Source organism: Porites lutea, chromosome 12 (assembly GCF_958299795.1).
Source record: "Porites lutea chromosome 12, jaPorLute2.1, whole genome shotgun sequence".
NCBI classification, from domain to species: Eukaryota; Metazoa; Cnidaria; class Anthozoa; order Scleractinia; family Poritidae; genus Porites; species Porites lutea.
In genome coordinates, this window is record NC_133212.1 from 14,031,456 (window position 1) to 14,059,324 (window position 27,869).

The 27,869-nt window shown below is 39.3% G+C and overlaps 3 protein-coding genes, 1 long non-coding RNA gene and 1 pseudogene across 4 annotated transcripts in view; 2 read left to right on the top strand and 3 right to left on the bottom strand.

Moving 5' to 3' along the window:
• LOC140954039 (nardilysin-like) overlaps positions 1-1,741 on the top strand; it is a 46,392-nt gene extending 44,651 nt beyond the window's left edge. Inside the window, exon 42 of the mRNA XM_073403433.1 lies at positions 92-1,741. Within this exon, the coding sequence (XP_073259534.1) occupies positions 92-289 (198 nt within the window). The 3' untranslated portion in view covers positions 290-1,741. The remainder of the gene's footprint in view (positions 1-91) is intronic.
• A 460-nt stretch (positions 1,742-2,201) lies between these two features.
• LOC140954038 (QRFP-like peptide receptor) lies at positions 2,202-5,197 on the bottom strand. Its single transcript, XM_073403432.1, has one exon. The coding sequence runs from the start codon at positions 3,715-3,717 to the stop codon at positions 2,698-2,700; it is 1,020 nt and encodes a 339-aa protein (XP_073259533.1). The 5' UTR covers positions 3,718-5,197; the 3' UTR covers positions 2,202-2,697.
• Positions 5,198-13,071: 7,874 nt separating this feature from the next.
• LOC140921703 (uncharacterized) lies at positions 13,072-19,332 on the top strand. Its single transcript, XM_073371715.1, has 4 exons — positions 13,072-13,198; positions 16,783-16,833; positions 17,325-17,576; positions 19,189-19,332. The coding sequence occupies exons 1-4, from the start codon at positions 13,120-13,122 to the stop codon at positions 19,230-19,232; spliced, it is 426 nt and encodes a 141-aa protein (XP_073227816.1). The 5' UTR covers positions 13,072-13,119; the 3' UTR covers positions 19,233-19,332.
• A 2,988-nt stretch (positions 19,333-22,320) lies between these two features.
• On the bottom strand, positions 22,321-27,782 carry LOC140921644 (uncharacterized). The gene is made up of 4 exons (XR_012164031.1): positions 27,671-27,782; positions 26,787-27,111; positions 24,990-25,115; positions 22,321-22,477 (listed from the first exon to the last, which is right to left on the bottom strand). It is a non-coding gene; the product is annotated as an uncharacterized lncRNA (long non-coding RNA).
• LOC140921753 (uncharacterized) lies at positions 22,831-23,554 on the bottom strand (annotated as a pseudogene).
• Positions 27,783-27,869: the final 87 nt, after the last annotated feature.

Genomic DNA, 27,869 nt, shown 5'->3' on the forward strand with positions numbered 1-27,869 from the left:
GTGGACCTCTTTAATGGCAAACAAGTTTCAAAAAACGTTGCTCAGGAAATTAAGTATCACGTCCAACAACAACTAATTTTTTTCTTATCAGGTGATTGGGTCAGGAGAATGTGAGGCACACGCATTCCCAGATGCTCAAGTGGATGACGACAGTGGTCTCGGTAACGATAATGAATGGCAGATTCGACCAGTTGCAGTCGACACTACCGAAAGTCAGATCTTCTGTATCAAAGACATTTCCGAGTTCAAAAGGACAAGGGCTGTTTACCCCGTGGTTAAAATCAAGTGAAGGTTTCCAAAAAGGCTTTAAATACGATCCAAAAGTTAAATAGATCAACAATAAAAATACAGCAGTAACTAGCATCTTTTTAGTTATGCTGTGTTGATAAGAAAGAAAACGAACATTTGGATACACGGGAATGATCTCAGACTTACGAACATATAAGAAAAAGTCCTTCTTCGAAAAGGGCCACATAATGCGACTTTGGAAACGCCTTAAAAATAGGAAACTTACCAAGTTTAAAGGTGATACGTTAAAAAGGAGCGAAGACTTGCTCCAAAAGTTATTAACAAACTTTTGTACGCCAAGGGGCACGAACTTGGCCCCAAAGATACTTAGGTCTGTACATTTTGGCGACTTTAAGGTTTCAACAAATAACGTTTAAACATGGCATCTTCACTAATTTTAGGGCGTTTTTTAGCCTTGTTGCGCTGACTGGTCCGAGTAACAAGGTTTAAAAAAACAAGAAAGGGTAATTCCAAATAGGATACATAACGCTAGCACATCTGATGCCAGGTTTTTATGTGTACGATGGCCAATACACTTTTATCTTGCATACCCAAACACGTAATGAAGAAGTCTTTCCTTTCTCTCTGGATTTCGTTGTGTACGGCTGAAGTTTGAAAACGATATGACAAACCTGAGTGATACAGAAAACAAGTGACAGGGTGCCGGCTCCATTGTATCAGTCGCGATAATATATTCAACTGCCTCTACTGTGAACAACCCTAGGACCGCGATTAAGTGGCCAGAATACTTCTGATAGTGGTCAAAGTAAACGTTTCCGCGCAGAAAGTTCCAAAATCACTCCTATTTTCAGTTAAATTGTAATAGTATTTAACAACTGTGGAAGTTGGGTGCGTGAGATAGCCAGGAACTTCCACTATTGGCAGCCAGCTCCTAGAAGCAGTTCGCTCACACGGCTGGCAAATCCTGTCAACACAGCTATGAGCCCCCACGCGCAAGGGAAGATAGCAGGCACCCATCACACTGCTGAGCAAGTCAGTGGAAATAGGGGAGGGGGCGCTATAAACTGAGTCCCCACGGTTGTGAGATGCCAGGGCTGATCAAATGCTCACTAAAAGCCGTCCAAAAACTCACAATAACTGGCCAAACACGCCAAAACGCTGAAATCGCAATATAGCGTGTTAAAACGCACACAACAGCAAGAGCACGTGGGATACTAGAGTAACGCATGTCGCAACACCGCTGGCCAGCAAGACTAGCGCTCCTTGTTGTTAACTGTTAAATTGCATCTGTGCAAAAAATTCGGCCATACAGAGGTTTTATTTAAATGATAACACAGTCGACAGATGCCAAACACTGATGTCTCGGTGTACTGGAGACTAAAAAGGTAACCGAGGGTGTTATTTAGTCAAATGTCATTAATTTATTTTGCTTAGTAGGGATTATCGGGTGACATTGAGCGAGATTCCGAATCACGTTTACAACCAACGACAAACGTTAATTTGTGGCACGTGACGAGGTTTTTCCCAATATCTGGCTTTTAATGTTCGTTTAGTATTACCACAAAAGTGTCATTCACGCAATTGTATCCGTAAATTAATATTGTTTTAGGACCAGCGTATCTCGTTAGTTGGAAACCCTGGTTAATTTAAGGTTAAGAAATCTAATGTGTGACGTTTCCGTTGAACACGATTCTAAATCTCTCTAAAAAAAAATAACGAGCTGGCCACAAAGCGAGAGTTGTGCTACCGAAAAAGCTGCATCCAACCAGCCAAGGTTTATCTCTACTTTCCCCTCCTGTAAGAAGTTAGAATTTAAATAAAAGATTGAGTCTGTATAACTTCCTGGTAGTTCACAAATTTATTCATGTCTTCTACCTACGAGGTTCAAGTCTTCTACGCGCCTCTGGCGAAGATGAGTCTCATGAAAGAATTCATGAATGTTAAATCAGCTTTAGTTTAAAAGCGAATACCCTCTTCAGTGTCATCATGTGATTTTTAATGAGGATAGAACGTATGAAAAACAAGACATACTTGGCCAAATATTAATTTTGATTTAGGTAATTGGCCTTTTTGACCCGTTTGTCGTCATTTTGTTCCACAGGGACGGCCTGGAACACATTAGTAGCTCTAGCCGATCTGTTAGTAGTGTCACAGCATGCAGTATACGTCAAGCATTGCCGTGACCAATTAAAACTCGCCTATCTTATAATACACCAGCTAGTGGATCTGAAGAATAGTGTCAATCAGTGTCATTCGTTTTAAAGCCATCCTTCTTATGTACGTCATCGTCGTGGCATGTTATTCGAGTCTTCTAATGACCTAAGAAGAAAATAAGTACACAGTGTGGCTCGCGTAAATGAATAACTTTGTGGAAAATACACGCCTTCCACTCGACGTCAACTCATAAGGCGGCTGTGGTGTTCAGATATCCTTTTTTTTTTACTAAGCTTAGCAAGAAAACGTATCCATTTCGTGAGCGAAAAACTCGTTTGTTTGTCTCCCCTGTGAATCGGCTCGGTTTAGACCTTTTTGGATTCCAAAACAGCTGAGCAGCCAAAAAAGATACTTTGCAAAGCCGTTTCGCAAGTGCTTTGTTAGAGCTCCGTAGATAACCGCGTTAAGGCAGCTTTGTAGAATTGCCAAGGCATCGGAGAAGTGAAAAATTATATCCGCGATTTCCTTCTCTCGTTTCCCGCCAAAATCAAGTAGCATCCACGCGAGGTGTACGGGTAACATACATAAGGCAAAGAGAATGACAATTGCAGCTAAGGTCTTGATAATTTTGATGTTTTCCCGTCTAGTTCCTGCTGTTGAAATATCACCCCGGCTGGTCACCGATGCGCGTCGAGCCCTTTGTCGTGACAGATCGATGCCAATCCGTAAGTAGGCGACTGCAATCGTGAGCAAGGGTAACAAGTATTGCAGAAATAAGAGACTCAATGTATAACCTCGCTTATAACTGGTGTTGGGCCAATCTTCGTAACAAGTGCTCCCGTGAAATTGCTCCTGAAATTCCGAGACGATGATCAGGGGTAAGGCTACTACAAACGAGAGAAGCCAGATTGATGAAATCCACAATGAGACGTATTTTCTGTGCGGTGGTAGCTCAAAAGGGTGCAGAAGCACTCTGCATCGATAACACGCCATTGAGGTGATCGTATAAATACTAGAGCAGTAAGAAACAGTCACCATCGGCCAGACAAACTTGCAATAAAACCGAGATCCAACGTATCCGATAAATTGTACGTAAATCAGAGGCGGTAAGCAGAAGAGGATCAGACACAGATCGGAGACGCTTAAGTTCAAAACGAAGAAATCGTTCATGGACTTCTTGGTCTTTCGCCTTACAATAATCAAAACCACGAGAAGATTCCCGGTGAGACCCGCAAGAAATGTAGCAAAATAAACGACGAGGTTTGCGGTTCTCTGTAAATCACTTGTTGTATCGGTCGGTGCAGTGTTATTCATGTCGGTCTACGGAGAGCGAAGAAGTGGTGGTCGGTTCGTTTAAAAGATCTTGATTATTCGATATGAAACGTTGGTTGCTTTGCTGCAGAAAAAATGCAATTCTAATTCCAGTCTTGTCCAACCGTCCGGGTGGATGAGAGAATTGGCTTGTAATGATTCAACCAAAGAACAGAAGCAAATAAAAATCAGCGGTAACAAACCGGAACAAAGAAAAAAAAAATGATGCAAAGATTTGCTAGAAGGTTAAAAGCTTGCGAAACTTACCTTTGGACCTTCGCAACTAAATCAATCATCTGATCTATGCCTAATATAAGGTTTCTTGAAAGTCATGTTAAACTCTCTGTATTTAGTTGGTGATGACAACCTAATAAAATGAGATTGGCACTAACTGAAAATAGTTTGCTTGACTCCTTCACTTCCTAGCAGCTCATTCGCCGAGAAAGCTCGTACACAAATCAAAACGATTCTTTGCTGATAATTATTTTGTTAAGTTTGCGAACTGTATTGTGGCCATTACGGCAAGTGCTTCAGACAAAACTTCCTTCCTAGTTCAGATTAGCTTCAAACATTAAATCTCCACGGAAACCAAATATCCTGCAAAGATTACATTATCGCACTAGCGTTAATTAAAATTTGACATGATGTGGGTCTGGCTAGTTTATAAGTTATTTTATGTTTTTATGTGAAGAAATCAAGACTTATTTCTATTAATTGCATCAGAGTTTAAATGGGCCATCTCCAACCCTAACCAACACAGCCGACTACAACAAAAAAGCGTAAAATAATGAAAAATCAGTAAATACTGTCTTATATGATCACTTGAACGAGTTGATGTCAAATAGTGTAAGTGTGATGGCCTTTTTATTCCGGCTTGTGACGCATAGATGATCCAAAACGACCGAAATTTATTGACTTAAAAACCCTTCAGTTCTTGAAAACTGAATAAGAAAATTATCGCACGCAAAACATCCTATGACTCCTGCAGATATTGTACGTGCACATGCAGCTGCATTATTTAACAAGTCGGTAACTTGTCTCTATCAAGTGCGTTCCAATTCCGGCTTTATGTGTAATGAATATTCTTTTAATGTCTCTCTGAAGCGGCAAATTGGATTCCTCAAAGGCATTTTCGTCAACAACGCCGTCAAAATTCATCATGCCAAAGCTTTACTTCTCTCAGAGCACGATTCATCGTCGTATTTAAAAGAGCATGAGATCTATTGTCGGTATCCATTCAGTGCTGAAGAAGAAACAAAACAAATGTCAGTTACCTTAGCGCTAGGAAAGAACAGTGTTATCTCATAATTTAAACTACAGCTCACTCAAATGGGCCGCTTTGCAAAACACGTTTTGTGTTTATCACAAACAGAAAAGAAAAACACCATTAAATCCATGATCATCACGGATGTCATCCAAATTGATTTCATTTCTATCGCTTTTTGTTCTTCAAACGTTTTGTGTTTTGAACCTGCTTTTTCCGGAGAACAGCTTTTTAAAAATTATTAATCTGCACTCGCTTTGAGATGAAACCCCTGAGGGAAAGAGGAGAAGAGACGTCAGTATTTCGTAGATTGATCTTTCAGCGGTTCACCGTACTAATGGCTATTCCTTTAGGCGATTTTCATCAATTAGTTACCAATAACGCGGTCTTTTAAAAGTAGCTCACCGCCTGCAATGCAATTAGAGAAGATTAATAAACAGCTTATCAGCTCTGTTTTGGCTTCGTGATCAAAATATTCCGTTCTATTTTAAAATCGCGTTGTCAATGTTTTTATTGCTTCTTATGTAACCTCCGAATGTTCAGCGAGGTTTGGCGGAACAGCAAACCGCGGTTGGGAGTTCCACCACAGGCGTCCCAAGCTCACGTTACGAGAGCTAACAGAGCGTCGGTGTCGCGTTACAGGCGACCGTTCATGATATGAAGGGAGTTACGGGGGTCACACAGTAGCTACCAACAAAAAACGGCTAAATCGTTAAATTCACACCGAAAAAACACAGGAATGCTTCAAAGGTAAGTATTCTTTTTTTATGTTTAAGAAGAAAAGATAAAATATAATGAAATTTATCGTTCGTAGACCTCATTATTTTATTTTTAATACAACGTCTCCAAGGTCGTTGGTAACGCGGCAACGTGAGCTTGGGACGCCTTGTGACCCACCTGCCCATATTTAAATAAAGAAAGAAAATTTTAATGGCTGTCACAATTTCTAGTAAACCCAGTACAGTCGACTCCCGATAACTCGAACCGTCAAGTGAAATCGAAAAAAGTTCGAGTTATCGGGAGCTCGAAGCAAATAACCGGAAGCAAGGGAAAAACCAGTTGTTACTGTAGAGTGAACATTTTAATCACATTTAACCGTAGAAATGTCAAGTTAAAATGGAACGATGCTTCTAGGATATAAATCAGAACGTAACGTAATGTGGGGAGGGATGAAAAACGAGCTCCCCTAAAAACGTCTGCGTGAGAGGCTAGGCTAAAATGGACCTTGTCAGGGTTTTCGACGCCATCTTGACAAATATACGGAAAATCTAAAGCAAGCCTCTAGAGAAATTTACGCCAGGTACGCCCCCCAACTTTTTTAGGACAACCTTTGCTTTGTAGGTTTAGTTTACAAATGATATTTTTTTCACAACAGCCGTTTTACGGAAATTATTCGACATTAGATTCTCATTCAAACATTGTAATTTCTCACACGTTTGCCTACTCGTCAAGATGGCGTCAAAAACCGTGACAAGGTCTATTCTTGGTTTTCACGTCACCAAACTTCAAACTAAGAAACTATCGCCTCTTCTGAGTTTCTACTTTCATGTGATATTAGAGCACCTTAAAACCTTAATGCAAACAAATTTTCGGTTCAAAAGGGTTCTTCGTTTTGCGACACAGGACGCTTGAATTTCCAGGCTTTTGCGTGACGCGGCATTTGGCTAGCGGCCGGAAAAGCTCTTATGTGGGTTAAAAACATTACGGAGTTTTGGAGATTTTGCTATCTAAACATTCCTTGTCTTAGAATAAATATTGCTTTAATCTTTATGAGTTCCTCAAGCGAAGGATTCACGCATAAGTAGGAAACTCAAAAACAGAGATGTTTCTGTTGGTTTCCGGCGGCCATAATTATACCCCTGAAAGGGACACAAACACAAAGCTTTATAAATTTGGGAAAAACGTTTTTCCGAATATCTCGCATATGAACTATTGCATAGACCTGATTCTTGGCAATACTTTTTGTATATTTATCTTCTTTCATTTCCCAGATTCTAGACTTTCTGTATTCAAAGGTTTCAATTTTTATTTCTGCTTTCTCACGTGAGTGAAAACCGAGAATAACAGTAAATGTATGAAGGAAATCCAGGGGAAATCGATTTTATTTCCAGTTAGCGCGAGGTTCGATTTAGCGAGGATTCGAATTACCTGGAGTCGACTGTAGTTTACATTGTGGGCCCAATCTACAAATAATTCTAAAATGTAAAAGATATCATAAAAAGACGTTAACGGGTAAAAAATCAATTAGTAGAGTACAATCGAGAAGAAAAAGGTACCTTAAAATGTCCTTGTAATACTAAAATGTTTGCGACTTGCATTAACGTTTAAGAATCTCTCAGGCAAATGTTTCTTAAAGTTACTTTCATTTGTCATGTTTTTACTAGCTTGTCGTCTAGACGTTATTAGAAGATAATCGAGGTTTATAGCTATGAGTATATTTTTTATATAAGTTCTACAACTTTTGAAATAATCTGGACATTCCTTGTTCACAATTTTGATTATCATGCATACATACTTTCTTTATGCGTATTATGTAGTCAATCGGTAGCCACTGTAGTTTCTGAAACATTTGTGCGGAATTATCTAATAGCCTGGCAGCTAGTATTAATCTACTCCAGCGTTTTTGAACTCTAAGTATTATCAACAGCTGGTCGTTTGGGGCATTACCCCAAACCGAGAAACAGTATTCAAAGATAGGCTTCACGAATGCATTGTATGACAATTTTCTGCAGTGGAGACTGAGGTAGCCTTTGGCTCTTTTAAGTAAATAAATTCTTGAGCTCAGTTTTCCAATTAAGTATTCGATATGGCTATGCCAGGTAAGGTGACTGCTTCTTCTACACGGTTGCCAGTCGAGTAAAGATCCAAGATTGGCTGATTCACATGTTGCAGTATCTGTTGTGTGACAATGAGGAGTTGTTCTGTCTTCTTTGCGTTACTGGGACCATTTGGTTTGACGTGAACCATCTGCTGGCATTGTTTAGTCAAGACTGTCTTGCAAATTGTGCTGAATATTATCGATGGAGTGATCGGAAGTCCATAGTGTTTTATCAAAGTCAGAAGCTGGTAGACACAAGGGCAGGTCATTAATGTAAAGTGAGAATGATACGGGACTTAAAATCGATCTTTTTGGGACGCCTTGTGTCAACGTGAGTAGGTCAGATAATACTCCAGAGATGCAGGGTGTCCAGTTCCTATTTTTTCCTATTTTGTGAGCCTATTCCTATTTTCTCCTATTTTTTAACTAAAACCTCCTATTTTTCCTATTTTTTAGCTTGTGAAGCCAAAATTTGTTAACAAAATTGAATATGGAATTATAGTTGTATTTGTTTTAGATCGGAGTGAGATTTATCATAAAGCAAGTAGTATTGTTGTGAAGTATTTTGAAAGTAATTTTTAAGACGGATCTATCTTAACTTTTGAGTTTGGTTTTTGTTTCATTAAGTCTTGTTTTTGTCCACGTACTGCTTTCCTGTTTTGATCTTTTGTTTTTACTTGTACTTGAAGTTATGCTTAGCTCGCGAATTTACTTATTGCCATATTAGGAATGTTACAGGTGGTCGTGTTTGTGGTGTTAGAACTGACCTTCGTTATTTGGTACTTATCAGTTGCGGCTGTGCGTAGGCTAGTCTATTCCCTGACAATAGCAAACCTGTTGCAGTGTTAGCGATAAGAAATACAATAGAAACTCTTGCGGTCAGCTAACCCAAACACGTCCAGCTTTGGCTATTAAAACCGCTACTATACTTGAACTAGTTAATAGAGATGTAGGAGAAGTAGAGTAGTAGTAGAGTAAGCAGAAGTTGTAAGAAGATTAAGAAGAATAAAAGCAAGATGTAAATCAGATTCCTGGTACCTCGTCGTGTAGCGAGCGAGTTGCTCGAACACACCCCCACAGTATGTTGACTTTAATGTCCTAATATTAGCAAAACTAATAGTTACATTTGTTCTTTTCATGACCTCTATTGCCTTTTTGAGTTCTGTTAACAAATTTGTTATGTGGTTACTTTTTGTACTATTTTCTAGTGCACCTACATGTATTGTATGTAGTGTTATACAATGTAGTTCTCATGACTATTGAATAATATTGTGCATAGCCCACTGAAACTGCATTTCAGTATCTGTACATGTTATATTTTATGTTGCTCGCTTTTATGTTCATCTTTGAAACGGAAAACAGTATCATGTCCTCTCACCTAACAGTTCAGATAAATCATCCAATCAGCTTCTTGTTTAAAAAACCAATCACTAGCTGGATTCTGGATGCTACATGAAAAGAACAGACTCAAGTTTAGTTTACGGCAGTAGCTCTCTTGGTGAGCCCTTGTCCCGGGGGGCGGGGGGGCACTGCCATATATGGGCTATATAGGTATGTGCCGCTGTGAAGGGTATGGTTTTCAGGCAGTTTACTCTAGGATAGGGTATATAAATCAGAGTGTTTGGGTCTAGAATAGGGTATCATTTTTCAGGAAAATGATCAGTTGGTTGAAGATTTTATCTAGACAAGGGAATTAGCTACTCTAAGATAGGGGGATTTGGGGAGTTTACTCTAGTATAGGGTAGCAAAATTCAGCTGAACTAGCTCTGTTATAGGTTAAGGGTTCCAGGGTCCCAGCGGCACATCCCCACCCAGAAATTCCTAAAGTACCACCCCCGGGGCCCTTGTTAACAACTATTCCTAAGCAACTGACGAAGGATTGTAAATTGTAAATTGTAGATATGTTATTATCAGATGTAGATGTAGCAGATGTTATTACAAAGGCAGCACTTTCTCCTCAGTTAATTTAAGACCCTGAGTGTTGGTCCAGCCGGGATTTGAACCTACGGCCTCCCACTCAGCAGACCAGCGCTTATCTCATCGAGTTAACTAAGCAGATCTAAAATTTTGATTGCGAAACCGGTCTTGCAGTCATAGCTACGCAGAGTGTTATGATCTTCTTAGAACTTTACTATGACACACTTACAATCTGATACCAAATAGCTAGATCAGTGTCATTTTCTGTACACCGTGGAAAGCCTGGTTCCGTAGTTACATGTAAAACTATGCGGTCTTTTGATTCAAACAAGCATATTCTCATTCTGCCACCGATTACTGATTAATGGAAGGAAAGCTTTCCATAGGACGTTTTATTCTTACTTCGATATCCTTCAATAACGCAATCGTAAGAAATTTCTATTTAAAAAAAATTTCAAGATTTGCCGCCACCTAACTTGAAGGGAATTTGCATATGATAACCTTTGATTATAGAACCACGCTTGACCTGTAATCAAGCGTATCATTCTGGTTACAGCTTATCTGAGCCAATAAGCTAAACGTTTAAATACTGATCACTCGCGAAAGTTGATCTAAATGCTGCGAATGTAGAAGCTGAGGACTCGTAGCCTTTATTATAACCTTGATGGGGTGCAGGGAGGCTATCTTTGTCGACGAAGGTAATATTGATTTTCCTATTTTTCTCCTATTTTTTAATACAAAGTTTCCTATTTTTCCTGTTTTCTCAATCCTGAGTTTCCTATTTTCCTATTTTTGTGAGAATCCATGGCGCTGGACACCCTGGAGATGGCGCAGGTCTGAGTTCGATCTCATAAGTAAGACCTAAACCATCTCAAGGTTGGTTGGCTGACGTGGTATTTAGCGATCTCAGATAACAAGATACCATCAGGTCAAAGGCTTTGCTTAGATCTAAAAATACTGACCCAACACGCTTACTGTTATCCATAGCTTTTAGCCAGTTGTGTGTGAGGCTTAACAAGGCTGTTTCACAAGAGTGGCCCAGACGATACGCGGACTGCTTGCTGTATAGAGGGCCGTTGTTAATCAGGTGTTCTAGGGAGGATAATACAACGTGTCTTTCAAGAGGGTTAGAGATTATCGGCAGGGCGGAAATATTCCTATAGTTATTCTTATTGTCGGCAGTGGCGGATCCAGGGGAGGGGCCGGGGGGCCCGGACCCCCACTAGTTTTAGACCAAATTTTTTGGAGGCCGCCCCCAGTTCATATTGTGGTCTTTTGAGTTGTCCACAAGCCAGGTTTGAGATCGTTCAACTTTTGATGCTAAACAAAGGGCGATCAATGCTGTTGTTCAACCCGAGTTACAACTTGTTGAACGTAATAGACTGAATAGAGCCCAACTTCGTTTCTTGAACAATTTTTATTAACGTTTAACTCGTTGAATGGGAAATTTCAACATTCATTAAATAAAATAATGGCATGACACACTGTTCCGTTCAACATTTGTTAATCACTGAAACGAGAGCTACAGCATTTGTTCGTCAATATACGTTGTGAACTCTGTCAGTACGTGGCTTAAGGTCTTAACCGGATATTAGGTTAAACCTGATTAAATACGAAAGACCTAAGTACCATGACAGACTTGAGAGCCCGATAAACGTTTTAAAGGCCAAGTAAGAATTTATGAATTTATATCTGATGGCCATTATCCTTAACGGTTATCTGTAGTCTATCCAAACGTTTTCAACCTAATCAGTCGGACATCTACCTGGATGAAGATATAAGAAAAGACTGCATGTTAAGACTGCACAAAGACACTAGAGGACATGGCACTTCTCTGGAAGACGAATTGTTTACTCAATGCATCAGTCAATTCCAGCTGCACCCAGCCCCCCCCCTCTTCCGGGCTACTGCGGGGCATTTGCCCGCCTTGTCAGTCCCGGGGGTAGGGCATTTGCAAATTTTGCACTGCCCGGGGGCCGGGCATTTGCCAACCCCGGGGCCATTAGTGAGCTTTTGACCGGGCACGCAGTTTCCTATCAGAATATAACTACACGGAAGGTTTTACTGGAAAAAAAGCAGATTGGCTCACCTGTCAAGGAAAGGAATAAATTGAAGAGGTTGTAAAGGCATGTTCTCGATTTTATGCACACATTTCTTCATTGCTTATCAAGCCAGAATTACATGGCGAAATCGGAGCTATCGATGTGAATCAACGTGTTCTGGTTATTGAATCAAATTTCTGTTGTTATTATTTGAAGAACATCCTTTCACATTAATTTATAAAACTATTCATAACATATAACGTTACAGCGCCCTATTAATTTTAATGTCAATAATTTTATATCAATACTAAAACCCTAAACTGGTGCATGCAGTCGCGGCGTGAAGTCTTCATCAGAATCCTAGCACTATAAGGAAGCAAGACGTTAATTGAAACGAAAAATCGCACTTTAGAATGATTAAAAGGGCATTATTCGACTGTGCGATCAATGAAAAATGTTGCAGTGTTGACGGAGGGCGGGGGATTAGCCCTCTTTTTTCGTCCCCACCCCGGGGGATTTGACAGCTCAAGAGTCCCCAACCCCGGGAATTTGCCAACCAAGGCAAAAAAAATGTTAATGCCCGAGGGTCAGCCAGCCCCGGGGGGGGGGGGGGGGGGGGCTGGGCGCAGCTGGAACGTGGCTTGAATGAATTCAGCTCTTAAACCCATCGTCTTCTGCCTTCGTTTCAACATAGGTAGCGTCAGCCAAGTAAACTCAAAATAACAGCCATTTTTGCCTTTTCGTTTACCTTTTGTTTTAAGTATATAAAATCATTGTTGAACGCATCTTAGGAAGGTAACTTTTAAATGAACAATGTCATTTGTTTTCCTTAAAAATCACACTACTACAAAACGTTACTTTGACACACTGAGAAAAATCTTAACAGTGAGGCAAACCGGAAAAGTGAAGATCTTCCTACTGACAATTTCTCCCTCAGAGTCTTTTTTAAAGATATTATAGAACAATTGTATACTCACCGTTGTTTGAGCAGATCCTAAATCGGTCAGCTTTTTGTGTAAACAGAACGTTGTGAGACGAAAATCCTCTCAGACCAAGATCCTTTTTATTTCTTTGTTTGATTTTCATGTGCAAGTGTATTCTCCTGTTCTGATGTCAGATTGTTTTATATAATTCGAGGCAGAGCAGTCAGAGTTGGAAATTTCCTCCTTGGAACTGCTGTATCTTTGAATGCTTGTCGCCATTTTTTTTTTTAAAGTTATCCTGTTAAGGAACCGCTCCATTATAGCTGCTAGCCAATCACACGTCTTCAAAGCCGCATAAATAATTTGGCCGCTGAAGCTTTCCAATCAGTATTTCTCGCAAATTAGCAGAGTGCATAAATTGAATTTTCGTCTGAAGCTAAGATGTTATCGCAAGGAAGGTCATTGCTGTTCTTTCTCTCATCAATTGGTTTGGGACTACTGATATTTTCCCATAAAACAGGTGAGTAAGTAGCAGTGCTTATTCCAGCCAGGAAATAAAACTACGTTATTCATGCCATTACCCAACGACGCTAGCGTATTTGTCCCATTTTGATGACTTTCAATGGAAGTGCAAATTTTCTTTTTATTCGATAAATTTAGAAAAGATTTGGTGAAAATTATTACGTACTGGCTTCGTCTATTCTTCTTCTGATCGGTAATTGTGTGTTGAAACAAGGTATCTCCCTCATTGCTGTTGTCAAACTATTTTGGCTATAAAAGCGAGAAAGAAGGGTTTTGGTGCCCAAACCCTCTGTTACGTTTTCCTTTCGTATGTAAAGTGCTTCATTTTACTTATTCGTTTGTACAAAGCTGATTGAAATAGTAGACTGTTTACTTTTAACATTAAACAAATCTGACTTTCTTTACAAAACTACAAAACGCAATGACACTTATAAAGTATAGCAGGAAGCTGACAGTAACACGAACATGTTTTTAAAGATTTCACTCTTGAAAATCATCTTAAACGGCACGCATGGAAGAAAAAAATTCAAACAAATTCTAAAGATTACCCTGTTTATTGTATCGAGCTAAGCTTATGCATCCTCTTCACTCGATTCGTGACTGACTCAGTAAACAGTGTACACGTGGACAAAACTTTGAATTTTGAACTTGTCTAATGGGTATCAAATCCTATACATTTAGAAAACCTAAATTAGGAAATATGTAAAGTACCTCTCGTGTCGATTTAGACTGTTTGCCCGAACCTTGCACCTTCACGTAAAATTTAATTTATCTCAGTCCAATTTAATCAAAACTGCTGAATTTCTCGATTAGTGGAGTTTATTGTAGCGACTTAATGGATGTCAAGATTTTTTAATGCAACTTAAATTTCTTACTATAGAATACTTATACTTAATTTTTGACACTAACAACTCGGAACAAAGAAAAATTATTCAATTGACAACTTATCCTGCAAATCCAAAAATCTTATTTATTTGATTTAATGAAACACATGCAAATTACAGTATACATCAGATCAGGAGAGAGTAAAGGCCAACTTAATGAACGATGAGAACACCGCCCGTCTATCTTAAACCACCAGTGATCCAACTCCTGTCTCCTTACATTTCAATCAGTCTGGACGTTCAATCAACGAAGTTCGCCGTCTCATTCCACTTGAATTCATACGCAGCAACCGTGACGCAGTAAGAAAGGCTAGGGAGGCTCTCTTAATACGCAAAGAGAAAACATTTTCTCCTCTATAGGAATAATTATAGACATGACGAAGCTCGTTGATATACAATACTACATTGTACCTAGTCACCCACACCAATCACCATCTATTGTTTTATATTTATATTTCCAAATCCTTATTTGTAACGACCTTTCAGTTTTATTTTCATTTTTGTTTTAGCCCCCGAAGAAGGTTTTTTGAAATACGTGTACCTTTTGTTTTATTCTTAAATTTGTTTACTTGTTCATCGCCTTGCCGTCAGGATCAGTCTGCCGTTTTATATTTTATATACAAGTTGTTATTTTACTGATCCAGGTCTACAACTGTGAGATCCGGGACTACTCAACGGTTTGTTCCTGTGGACTTTTTGTTCTTTAATACAAAATATATACGATGCATTTCCCAGTCGACAAAAACATGAGATCGAGGCTAGATCTTGCAACCAGCCAGTCTATCAATCCAATACGCTCTTCTCACGTATGGTAATATGCCCGTCTAACCTCGTTTTTGAGTAAAAAGTCCTTTGAAATGCTAATCAGACGACGTTTTCGTATTTGAATTTCAAAAGAATTTTTACCCGTAAACGAGGTTAGACGGGCATATTACCATATGTGAGAAGAGCGTATGGCGTTCAAATGGTGAAAACATGTGGCATCTAGAGCGACACCAGCGAAACCAATCTAATTCCCGCGGGGGAAAAAAACTAGATTCGAAAAGTAGCTAATTTTTCATTATGTTGTGTAAAATTTATCCCCCCTCTAACATATGTAAGAGTTACGGTAGAGTAATTTGGAGCTTTTGCAAACGATACGGCGAAACTAAACGATTAGGCCATATTTAGTGGCAGAAGGTAGCGTTCAACATTGAAAAATTGAACTCAAAGTTAGGCACTTTAGGACTACCACGTTTGACTTACATGGGAACAGACATAAACATATGAAACTATGCTTCAAACATATGAAACTATGCTTAAAAAAAAGCAGGGTCCCACACAATATTGTCATAAATGAACTTTGCGTGCTCCACACTATATCCTGAAATTACAGAAAAAAAAAAAACAGGGTTTCCTGTTTGTAAAAAGGAACATTTCGCTGTCCTTTCAACACACCGGAACTATTATAAGAGCATTGTTCGTGCCAGTCCTACTCCGCATCACACATCACTTGAAGACCGGAGTGCTCGTTTCATCGCCAAACCTTTATTCGCCCTGCCTTAGATTTATTTACGACTGAAAACCTTACTGTTACTCTAAGGTATCTATAACCCTTTGATTCACTCCATGCCAGTTCTCGATCCACATTTCGCCTTTATCAATTTCTCAGAAAAAAGTCGTGTCCTTTACCAGGTATTGGCGCCCGAAATCCTGAAAGGTCCCACAACGTAAAGAGACCTGCCCGAGGTGGGCGTGCGAACTCAACGTCTTTCCTGCGCTTTTTGTACGGGTGAATCGACCAATCACACGGTGTGACGCATGGCAGTTTGTGACGAGAGTGACAAAATTGAAAATTTGTTGCAAAAAGCAGAACTCGGGTGTACTTTGTGCAACATTTTGCCACAACTTCGAAGACGAAAATTTGTTGCGTCACAAGTTGAGCGCACAGGTGGTAATACGAACAATAACACTTTGCAACTTGCAATTCGGCAAAATTAATATTACACGACAAGTAAAATGTTTCTTTGAGTGGTTTGCTTCGTGCCTAAGAAATCGGAAATGGCGCTTGTGTTAGTATCAATGACCTAGCTGCTATCATTGAAGACTCCTTGTTATCACAATATTCTGACAGCGCAGTTAACTGCTGCTTCTTAAAATAACCACCCAAGCTAATGAGCAGGTTAAATGTAGGTCTCTACAACCTAGCAATATGGCTAAATGCATGCAAACTTTATTAATTAAATGATTATACATATAGCTGGTAGTTAATACGATATTGTTAGCATAGCTAAATCCTTTCATCCTTAAAAAAACTGTCAATTAAGGATCAATTTGGATAGTCTCAGATGAGACTTTCCATGAATAATTTGTGCATTTCTATGATTTATTTGTTTTACGTTTATATTCAAGGCGTGATACTCGTGCTAACTTAACTCATCGGCTGTGTCCGTTTACTCTAAGTGCTTGTATTAATCCATGGTTCTGTTGACTGTAAAATTCAATATGTAGCCCTACAGTGGAACCTCGATATAACGAACCTCTATGGAACGAAGTCCTCGGTATGAACGAACTTTTTTTTGAACCCCAGTAATAGTAAAATATTTGTAAAAGAACCTCGATATAACGAAACCTCGGTATAGCGAATAAATTATGCCAGTCCCTCGGCCCTTCGTTATCTCGAGGTTTCACTGTACCTATACGAATCTCTTCAATTCAGGTGCCCTTCGTACTCGCTGCCTCTTTACGCATAAAGATCCTCATTGTCATTGTAAGTAATAAATTTATTATCTTATGCTTCGCTATATTCTACTGCCATATTTTCAAGGTCTTCTTGTGTTTCTTCCCGCCTAATTCAAGCCACTCAAAGATATAATATCATACGACATCATTTTTTCTGGGGCCGACGTGCAACTCGCATATGTTAGGCTTATCAAGTGAGATACATGCCAACTCAAGCCAAAATTTTGCCTCCAATTTTTTCCAAGATGATATTCTCTTTATTAGCTGTTTATTTCTTAGACGCGTTTTGGTGCCCGTTTTGTTGCCTAAGTGTTTTAACGTACGAAGTTACATGATGCATAGAAAAGAACGTAACTACGTTTGGTAGAGTAAAAGGCAGTTTAGTTTACTCCAGGTACCGGGTTAATAAATTGAAAAAAAAATTAATTCCACACTTTATTTTTTTTTTCTATTTTTTTTTTTTCAACGAAAAAGTTAGTTTCAATGATATTTACAAGAGCCTTGCCTCTAAATTTTCAGCTGCGGGTAAACTCCCGGTGTTGTTGAAGTGCAGGTTTCCCGGAAAATGGTTTACCATCGAGAATGTCAGTAAACGGAACTCTGAAGGAGGCTGGGATAACGTAAATGCTGCAAAGAGCGTTGCAGTGGCTCAGTGTAAGAGTTCTCGCACTGCGAGCTCTGATAGCGGTGCTCAATGTGCGGTTACCGGTACTCTGCCAGAGATCCAAGAAGCAGATGTAGTCAAGGTGGACTATTTTTGCTGGGAAATAGGTGAGGAAATCGACCGATATTCGTTAGCTGTTTAGTTCGTGAACAGAATAACCAACTATGAAATTAAAAATAATTGTCCTTACTATATGTCTTCTCATTGGCTACGAGACTACAGTTTAGTTTTGGAAATCAGCGCTACCTACAGATTGCCATTAACAGTTTACTGTCTGATCACTGGCTAATCTGCTGGCCCCAGTTGTTCAAACGGTGGATAACGCCATCCACTGGATATAATCTCTATCCAGTGGATAGCGCAATTGGTTTTCGTACTACTCATCAAACTAAACAGGGATTTATCAGGTGTACAGCGCGCGCTATCCAGCGTTTGAACAACCCGGGCCAGGTTGCGGGCTCAATGCATGATTTCCAAAAGCAATGTCAATCTGTGTTCTGTGCGACGGTCAGGTGTTTGCCTTTCATTATTTTTTTTTTCTTCAAAACAATATCTAGTAACAAAAACAGTTGCTAGATTCAGTTTTTGCATTGTGATATCCCGGAATAATCAAGATCGTTGGGCGAGGCCGATAACACTTACCTCGACTTTGATTATTCCGGATATCACAAAAACGTCCGCCATCCAACAACTGTCTAAGAACATTGTCTTATTATTATAACGCACCAATAAAGTGACAATCTGTTTTTTTGTTTTTTCGTTTGTCTTTTAAAGTAAGCAGATAATCATGAACTGGGAGAACCTCTTCGACATTATATTGTGCAAGGTTTTGTTACAAATTATGATGAAAGTCACTCTACGTTTTGGAGTCATTATTTAAGTGACACCCCTCTCTAGCCGCACTTTGCTGAAGACAAGACAAGCAGTGAATATACCTCTTTTATCTTTTTAATAAACAGTAATAATAGTTCAGAAACCTCTTTGCCCTGTCTCGCCTCGCTCCTCGCCACTACCTTGCAGTGTTTGCAGGCTATACCACTAAAACATGTTTAATAGACTACTAAGAATTTCATCACGCCAGTTGCTCCAATCATAAGTTATTCCAGCAAATGAGACTGCAAGCAATTGCAAGTCAGAGTAGATAGAGGCCGTAGTCCAGGTTAAGGTTATTTGAGATAACATAAATTTAAGATTTTACTGATACTGGATGTCGGAAGCGCCTCTTGAAAACATAATGAAGCTGAGGCTACGTTCTGGTGCACAGAACCGGCCAGTTAAAAATTCGTGCATTTGGGTGTCCTGTTCACACGGAACCGTGCTAACAGAACGAAAATTTAGACACCTTGCCGTTCAAAAATTTGAAAGCCAGAAACGAAGTCAAAATATTAGCCCGCAATACGGTAAAAAAATTTGATCGGCGCAGTGTGAACACCATGCACGACCAATATGCACGACCGTCTAAATTTTTGTACGGCAAAGGCGTGGTTGCGTAGATGCGAGAGACGCCATTTTGGATTTGCTTAAGTAGCGCTCGGTGCATGAATAGACGGTAACACCACTTGACAGAAGAAAGTTAGAATTCAACCTGTTTAGTCAGTTCCGTGTGAACAGAGCGAAAATATTTAATGGCTCCCTGAGAACGAAGTGTCTGGTCAAATGTTTCATCCGTTCTCGTCTGAGAGTAGCCTAAAATTCATCACTTGGTGCTTTTCTTTACAGATCCTGATTTATTGGGTGGTTTCGGGAAGAGGTATACAATCTGAAGTCAACATTATTCACTGACGATATCCTGTAATTATGGCTACTCTTTGAGTTGTTATAATTTCTGACCTAAAAAAATTAAAAGAATCTTTCTCAACAGTATTTTAAGTCTATCCTGGTTATTTTAGACGTTATCTAGACGTTATCCAGACATTATCTAGGAAAAGACAGTGGTAAGGCAGAATTTTTCCTTATCACTCACTACCTCTGTTGTCAAATTTCCTTTGAGGTAAATTTAAACCTCCCGTCAAGCTTGTTATCAAAAACGTTCCGGACTCCTAACGTAATGTATAGATTTAGCCAGGGCTAAAAGCGAAGCTCTCGATAATATTTATAGTTTGTTCAAATAAAATATAAATTACAGGGGCCGCGGAGGGGGAGGGGCTGGTAGGGCTATAGCCCTACCACTTTTATTGCTGGGATCTATTTCATAGGACTCCAGCTGATATGGAAAAAATTTCCATGGAATTATTGCTAGTTTGCAGTGTCACCCCATTCAAAATAGATCAAAATAAAAATCAAAACCATTCAATAGATAACGTCCGGAATCTGGGAAATGAAAGGAGGCACATATACAAAGACCCTGGCCACGATTCAGGTCAGATGAATATTTCGTATACGAGATATCCGAAGAAATGTTTTACCCAAACTTATAGAGATTTGTATGGAGACGCCATGCTGGTGCTCACCTGGATGAGCTCCAACATGGCGGACGGAAACCAACAGAAACATCTGTTACCGAGTTTTGCTACAAGAGCGTGAATTTATTCTTCGAAAAACTCATAAACATTAAAGTAATACTTTTCTAATACACGAACTGTTTAGGTAGCAAAATTTCCTGTAATATGTCGTTTTTTTAACCTACATCACAGCTCTCTTGGCCGTCATGTAGATGCCGCGTCACGCAAGAGCTTAGATATTCAAGCGTACTCTATCACAGGGGCGCTACCTAGGCAACTAAGTACTATGGAAGAAGGAGAAGATATCATGTTTTGACGAAATCCTGTTGGCGGTGTTAAAGTTTCCAGAACCAGAAAACAAGCTAATTCAGGAAGTCCAAACTATCTGTAAGCTGCTTGCTGTAAATCCTATTACCAGCGCTGCTGGCAAGGGTTCATTCTCATCCGTACGTACGGCGTCTAAAGACGTGGCGTCGATCCAGGATGGGTGATGAGAGATTTAAACAACCTAGTAGTAACGTTGAATGGTTAATGTTGAGAACAGACAGCGTCTCTATGGCTGACGTCGCAGTTTGTTTCCAGCAATGAGGACCGCCAGAGAAATTTCTGCACTGCTGACAACTTCAAAGTAGCAATTTTAGGAAGATTTATTCAACATATTGGCTATACTGGATACTATAACACGTGACGATGTTTATGTTATATTTGTTGAGGCTGTAAATAAGATGGCGCGCAAATGCTACACTGCGAGCAGTCTCTCTTTTCTTCAGATTTCAAGGCGGTAAGGGGATTGCACGCGCCTGTGAGCGTGTCTCGGGAGTTTTGCTCGACGGACCAAGAGAAAAGAGAGACTGCTCGTAGTCTACTCAAATGCAAGATAAATGGCGAAACACTGAACTTAATGTTTCTTTGTATTGGCAAGATTTTTTAGCCCTACCACTTTAAAATAGTCTCCGCGGTCCCTGTAAAATCGTGTAATTCTAAGCGGCGAAGGCATGCACTGCCGGAAAACGGTGAAAAACAACTATAGGTCTAATTTACGCAAAAGCAACTTTACACGTGCAGCACACTTTTTTCTTACTTTTCTTTATCGTTGTTTCTGCACGACTTCAACGTGAAACTTCCAGAAACTTCTTAGTTACACGTTTTATGAAGGAAATGTTCACTTTTTTTCACTGCCGCTCATTTTCACCTTGCATTGGTGGCCGCTAGCATTTCTCATTTTGTCACCGCCGCTACAAAATTTTCATCTTGTTCTTCTAACAAATAGATGTCTCCCTCGTTGAGCTTCGCTGGCCTGCAGCCCACTTTCTCTTTTTCTGTCTTTCTCTCGCTCTATATTCCAAATCTGTGGACATGACAATTTATCTAAGCTTAATAATTTAGACAACACAGATACAGAAACAATTTTCGCTTTCCGTTTTCGTCTTTATTGACTCTTTTGTTGTCTCTGCTTTACAAGACGTCGGTGGCTATGCGATTTCCCGCCCAAATAACCTCGAGTTGCATTTGACTTGCCATACCTGTTGATTGAGTTATTTTAAATTGGTATGCCTGGTGCGGACAGAGGATCTCTCTGGCGGGCGGTCGGTGTACGGTCACGTGATTACCAAATTTTCTCGGATGGGTAGATTACTTCATTTTCTTACCCATGGTGCTCCGCTGGCGCGTTTCGCGGGTGAGACCTTTGCTATAATTCACAGTTCTAAGGAGCTGTTATATACCAATATGCACTTTTAAGGCAACAATTTCATTTTCAAACGATAGTTGGTAAATTATTAAAAAATGTATGAGTACAGCGGATCAGTAACGAAAGCCCAAGGGACTGGCATAATTTATTCGTTATACCGAGGTCTCGTTATATCGAGGTTCTTATCAGTTTCCATTTATTTTACTATTACTGGGGTTCAAAAAATATTTCGTTATACCGAGGACTTTGTTCTATGGAGGTTCGCTATATCGAGATTCCACTAGATTAAGGAGGGTACTGGATCCATTATTGCGTGAACAACGACCAAATGTGCCAAGATTTCGTTGTTCACTTAAGGGAGGTGGCGCGAGAGCTAGGCACTGTTACTGGGGAAACCCTGTTTTTCTCTCTAAGTCACGCGCGTGAAAAAGGTTAAGTTGCGTTTCTTATGTTATGCAGAAAAACTCCGATTTCTCAATTGTTTTTCAAGACTCTCGATGACAGGGTAAAAACTGACCTCACTTTCCAAGCCAAACTCTGTATATATGCATTTAAACACTCTCGCTATAACAAGATTTCGCGCTATTAGTGTAGAGAGTAAGGGATGGTGGAAGCAGAAGTTGCAATTTACGGCCCTTTAAAAAAACAAGCGAACTCTGAAGATTAAAAGTCGCCTTTGCAATTGCGTTGCATGAGTCAATACATAGTATAGATATCACAATAAATTTTGTCCAGTTTCCCTTGTTTATTTTCATTCTAGTAATTGTACCTAAATTCCATGTTTACAGTTCTTAGATCCGCTACTATGTTCCTTTTTCTAACGGAGAGTCATCTACCTTCTTTTTTCTTTTATCCCTGTGACGCCCGATACACGAATCTGTGAAAGAAAAACAAAAAGATCTTTTAACTTTGTTGCGAAACAACACTGATTGGCTGGTCATAAGCCGGCTTTCTAAAAGACACTACTTCGATGATATTCAAAAATCAATATCAAATCAACACATATATTTTACTACGCTAACCACACGCAACAAAAGCTGGTTTCCTAGTGAACGTAGGCAAACACGCATTACAAGCAAATACATCGAGGTAGTACTATGTTCACAAAAAATAAAAAAAAAATTACAGGGAATAATTAACTACGTAAAAATGTAATATATAATATAGCTAGTTTTACAATATAATTATGTTGGTGGGAGCTTTGAAGAGAGATCTCACAAGTTTAAAATATTACATACAAATTAATGAATCAGAGCGAAGAAAAGAGGCAAATTTGCTCTTAAATTCGGACAGCGACTGTGCTGTTTTTGCCTCATAAGAAACATTTTTCCAGAGCATAACACCACTATACTTCAAACTACGATTGAGAAAATTAGTCTTTGGCCTCGGAATTGCTAGATCAGTTTCAAGATTCCAAAGATTTTAGTTGATGCCGGTATCGTTGAAATTTGTAAAGGAGGCTCTCAAATGAGGGGCACATTGATCATTGGGGATTTTGTACGTTGGGATTCCTTTATATGTGAGCGTCTGGTTTCGAGGTTTTGCCATTTCAAATTGCATATCAGGCACATCTCCCGTTCTAATGTCATATGAAGAACCGGTAATGACCCTACCCGCACGGTTTGAATTCTTTGGCAATTCATCTTTCAGTTGCTTTCCACAAGTATCCCATAAGGGGGAACAGTAATCAAAGTAAGGATGTACAAGTGAATTGTATAAGGTTGTAAGGGTTTCAAAGCAGAACAAAAGGTTTAATTCTTCTTAGAGCTTCTATACCAGCGCATGACTTTTTACATATATACTTAATGTGAGTCTCAAACGTAAGCTTTTCATCTAATAATACTCCCAAACATTTGTTTGAGGTTACATGCGAAACAATATTTTTGTCAGTGGATAAAGAATCAGGCAAATCTTTAGATTTATTATTTAAGTTATATCTCGACCCAATGAGCATTAACTTACCGTAAAATTCCGAAAATAAGCCCCGGGGCTTATATTTTTCAAAGGCCCTTTTGAGGGACTTATCTATGAAGGGAAATTTGAGTTTTAAAATCGATTGGGCTATCCTTATAGTAGGAATGAAATTCCCCGTTTTGGCTTTGTTTTACTTTGTATTTGTGGGCGATTTCCAAGTACAAGCCCCTGGGTGGTTAATATTTGGAGGGGCGATTTAATGGAGGGTTTTTTTGTGTTACGACTTTGGGTGGCTTATATTTATAGGGGCTTATTTTCGGAATTCTACGGTAGTTTTTAAAGGATGGAATTGGATCCTATTAACTGTGAGCCAATCACAATGGTTTTCTAGAGCAGAATTGATATTATTAACAAGAACAGTTGCGTCAGTACTAGAGCCAAATATTTGGGAATCGTCAGCATGTAAACAGGGGGAGGTAAATCCTAAGCAGTTTGGTAAGTCATTTACATAAATGAGGAATAGCAGGGGGCCAAGAAGAGACCCTTGAGAAACTCCACAGAGTAAGTTTGTTTGAGAAGATAAATGTTCATTTACGAAACATTGTTGTTGTCGGGCGGTAATATAGGACTTAAACCACATCAGTTCCCGACCAGACACTCCTTAATACTCAACCTTCTCTAGTAAAATCGAATGATCAATTGAATCAAAGGCCTTACGAATATCAAGAAAAAGTACCCTTGTCAACTTTCCATTGTCCATATTTTCAAACCGCTTGTCACACATTTGAATCAAAGCTGAAACAGTCCAGTGAAGAGGGTAAAATCCTGACTGGAATTCAGAGAGAATAGAATTGTCCTTTAGATAACGATATAGTTGGTTTAAAAAATGTCTTTCTCGAAAACCTTACTAATTGTTGGCAACTAAAGATTGAAAAAGATTGAAAAAAGATTGAAAAAAGTCTATAATCTCCTAAATTACGACGATCATTACCTTGGTAGACCCGGCACACACGTGCATTTTTCACTCATCAACACAAATCCCAGAGGAGAGAGTCAAATCAAATATGAAGGTTAAAGATGGTGCAATTACACTTGATGCAATTTTTAAGACCTCTGTCAGTAAGGATCTTAGCAAGATCGGTGCTTTTTGACATTTTTAAGTTTTTAAGCGTACGCGCGGTATGTTTTCAAACGGATTTTAGAGAATCGAAAGACTAGAGTATGATCCAGGTTGTTGTTAAGTTATGTATTACTTTTGTTGATTCAGCACCCAGGTTTGGCCCTATGTTAGGGAGTGTGATTCTAAAGCCAGTTCTTATTTGGCTTGGAATTAAATCAAAACCCTAGGTTTCCTCTTATTTCATTTTTTTCTCCTCTTCTATTCATTTTCTTTCTTTCTTTCTTTTCTTTGACAGTACCTGGCAAACAATGAAATATGTCAATATAAATGCTTGAGCGTGATTTTTAAATCTTACCCTATGACATTCGCTGTTTCTTGGTCATCAGATTAGCAATGCTTTCCTTGACGGTCGCCAGTGCTTTTTTCATCAGCACTGAAGGTCCAGCTAATCTTCGTTTGTTCGAGCGCTTCTTGGCCGAAGCTGTTAAAAAAGTTGGAACACTACGTGAAATCGCCGTAAATAACTCCCATAATTACTTATTTATCGTTAATCCCCCCCTGGGGGCTTATTTATTTCAAACACATTTGAGGAGGGGGCTTAATAGAGACGGGGGGGCTTATTTAATTTAGCAAAGTCGATGGTATTAGTTCTCCATAAAGAACTAGAAAACAAAGTGGAAAAGCTGAAGTATAACAAGCTGGGGGTCATGCAGCCGAGGATCAAAAACAAATCCGAACTTCCAGCTGTGAATAAACCACGGCCCGGATCAGTCCACACGAAGTTTTGCAGTCGTTATTGATTAATACAGTTCAACATTTATTAGAGAAGAATGATAAGTGGAAGAGGGGAGCTGATTAAACTTCTTGCCCTGAAAAGACGGGCTTATTAGAGAGGGGGCCTATTTGAGAGGGAGGCCTTAATAGAGGATTTACGGTAAAATATTTCTCCGTCTCTAATTTGCTGTGTTAAAAACTGAATCATTGGATAATGCAATTCTATACCTCTGATTGGCTTAGTCATAATGGTATATGAGCCATTAGTAAAATCCAACTAGTGGTCTATTATCAATGCTGCGTTCTGATTGGTTGAGCCACTACTAGGCTATATGTTATAGCCCACTAGTAGCGAAAAACGCCTGCTTTGAAAACCAAAACAATGTCGGCTGAATCGCGTTTTGCTAGCTAAGGTTGTTTTGTTCCCGATATTTATGACCAAATAGTTGGATTTTACTAAAACATTTATTCCTCGAGCCCGAATGGCCTCTGAGGCAATAGCCCATTCGGCCTTCAGCCTTATGGGCTATTGACTCAGAGCCCATTCGGGCTCGAGGAATAAATATTAATTATACGAAAAAATTAAAAACAAGCTGAAAGTCGGTTGTTTTTACAAATAAACTCGGGAAGAATTCTCCATATTTTGTGGGCGTTTTTAATAAAAAAATTATTCCACTCGCCCTTCTTGGATATGAGATGATTATAGCCAACTCATATTTAACGCGCCTCGCTGGCTATCTACCATCTCATATTTAACGCGCGCTCGTGGAATAATTGTTAATTATTTCCCGGTGTAATTCTTCATAACCAGCTAGCGTTGACTAAATTCGGTCCTGTCGTTTACGGTATCATTGAGCTTGCCAACGCTCTATAAGGCCACCAAGCTTAATGTCCCCTTTCGATGTTATTAAATTCAGCATAAAATCTCTCTAAGAGAATGAACATCGCCATGAAGTTCTATGACTCTACGCGACCCTCCTCCCCCAAAATATCGAGAAATTATTCCTTCGTTATTTGCTTTATGTTTCATCAACAGTAATAAGTTAAAGACTTACACAAACATTCGCACGCCAGGGCGTAAACAATGTATGAAATCAATGATCTGAAAACTTGATCAAGCGATCAATTGATAACAGTCGATTAAATTCTGTTAACTGGCATCTGATTGGTATTGGTAGATCGATGACCAATCAATAATCACACAAAAGTAGTCGCGAGATTCATCGGTTGCCATCGATTGGCATTCGAACTGAATTTATCTCTCTGCATTATCAATAACAATCGATTAATTGATTTTGAATTGTCAACGATTTTCATCGACCATTGATTTCATCGATTTTTCACGCCCTGACACACAGTCACACATAGCATGAAGTACCTTGCCCATTGCATAAATCTCCACTGCAACAGTCTAAAGTGCATGAGAGCATGGTGATACCGGTTCCTGACATAGTGCTATTCACCTGGTCGCAGACAACAGTTGAGCTGCACGTAGAGGATATCGCGCAGTCTTTCAACGTTTGTGAAATATTCAATCCCATGAACTGAGCTGTAACTCTCAAAGTCATGCAAGAGTCGTAATATGAGGCACAACTGCTAGTGGATGGATTGCTGCACGTCTGGTTTGAGCCTAGATATTCATGGCATGAATAACAGCTTATGCCCAAAACTGTTGGAAGACAGGCAACGAAACTGCACAAAGCCTACCGTTCAAGAACATGGTATCAGAACACTTTAGTAGTAAACCCAGTTACCGTAATTATATTTGAATCTGGGAAAGAGGGTACTTGTTCGGCGAAGTTGCTCTATCGCGTTAATACAGCACAAGTAACAATGTATCACATTGATTCAAAGAGCTTAAAACTTGAAGGGGCTCTGTTTAGAAGTCTTAACACGTGTACACTGTACGCGGAATTCCCCTGGTGCCTGATGTTAATTACTGAACCTGAATAATGTCCTATGAACAAGGGAAAATTAGTCTTGGACAGAATAGTTGTCGTACGTGAAGAAATGGCCTTGTCTATGGCAAACCCATTACCTTAGAACCTGGTTTACTAGTTATATTTTTCTAGGTGTGTCCTATAACTGAATTAAAGCCATAAAAGTAATTTGCTTCTTTAAGTGTAGAAAAGGAAATTAGTATTAGACTTGGACTCTCCGTAAGCACGGTAGATCCTGTAATTGATCAAACGAAACTGACCGATAGAAATACAATGACACAAAGGAAGCTTAAGAGGAAACTGTGAGATTGCCTCTACTCACCAAAATTAGAATCATATTCATCTTAGTGGAGTAGCACACACAAGGTTCTGCCTTTGATAACACTCTATGAAAAAGCTCCCGCTGCGATTTATGGTAAGCAATTTATATAATTTTAAATATGACAATTTATTGATTGATTTTCGCTTGTAGTACAAATAAAAACTTTAATTTACGTTCTTGTCACCCGAATTAACTTTAT

Coding starts and splice junctions, on each gene's coding strand:
- LOC140954038 (XM_073403432.1), bottom strand. CDS start 3,717: ATGAATAACACTGCACCGACCGATACAACAAGTGATTTACAGAGAACC.
- LOC140921703 (XM_073371715.1), top strand. CDS start 13,120: ATGTTATCGCAAGGAAGGTCATTGCTGTTCTTTCTCTCATCAATTGGT. Junction 13,199..16,782: donor GATATTTTCCCATAAAACAG/GTGAGTAAGTAG, acceptor TCTTCAATTCAG/GTGCCCTTCGTACTCGCTGC. Junction 17,577..19,188: donor CTATTTTTGCTGGGAAATAG/GTGAGGAAATCG, acceptor TTTTCTTTACAG/ATCCTGATTTATTGGGTGGT.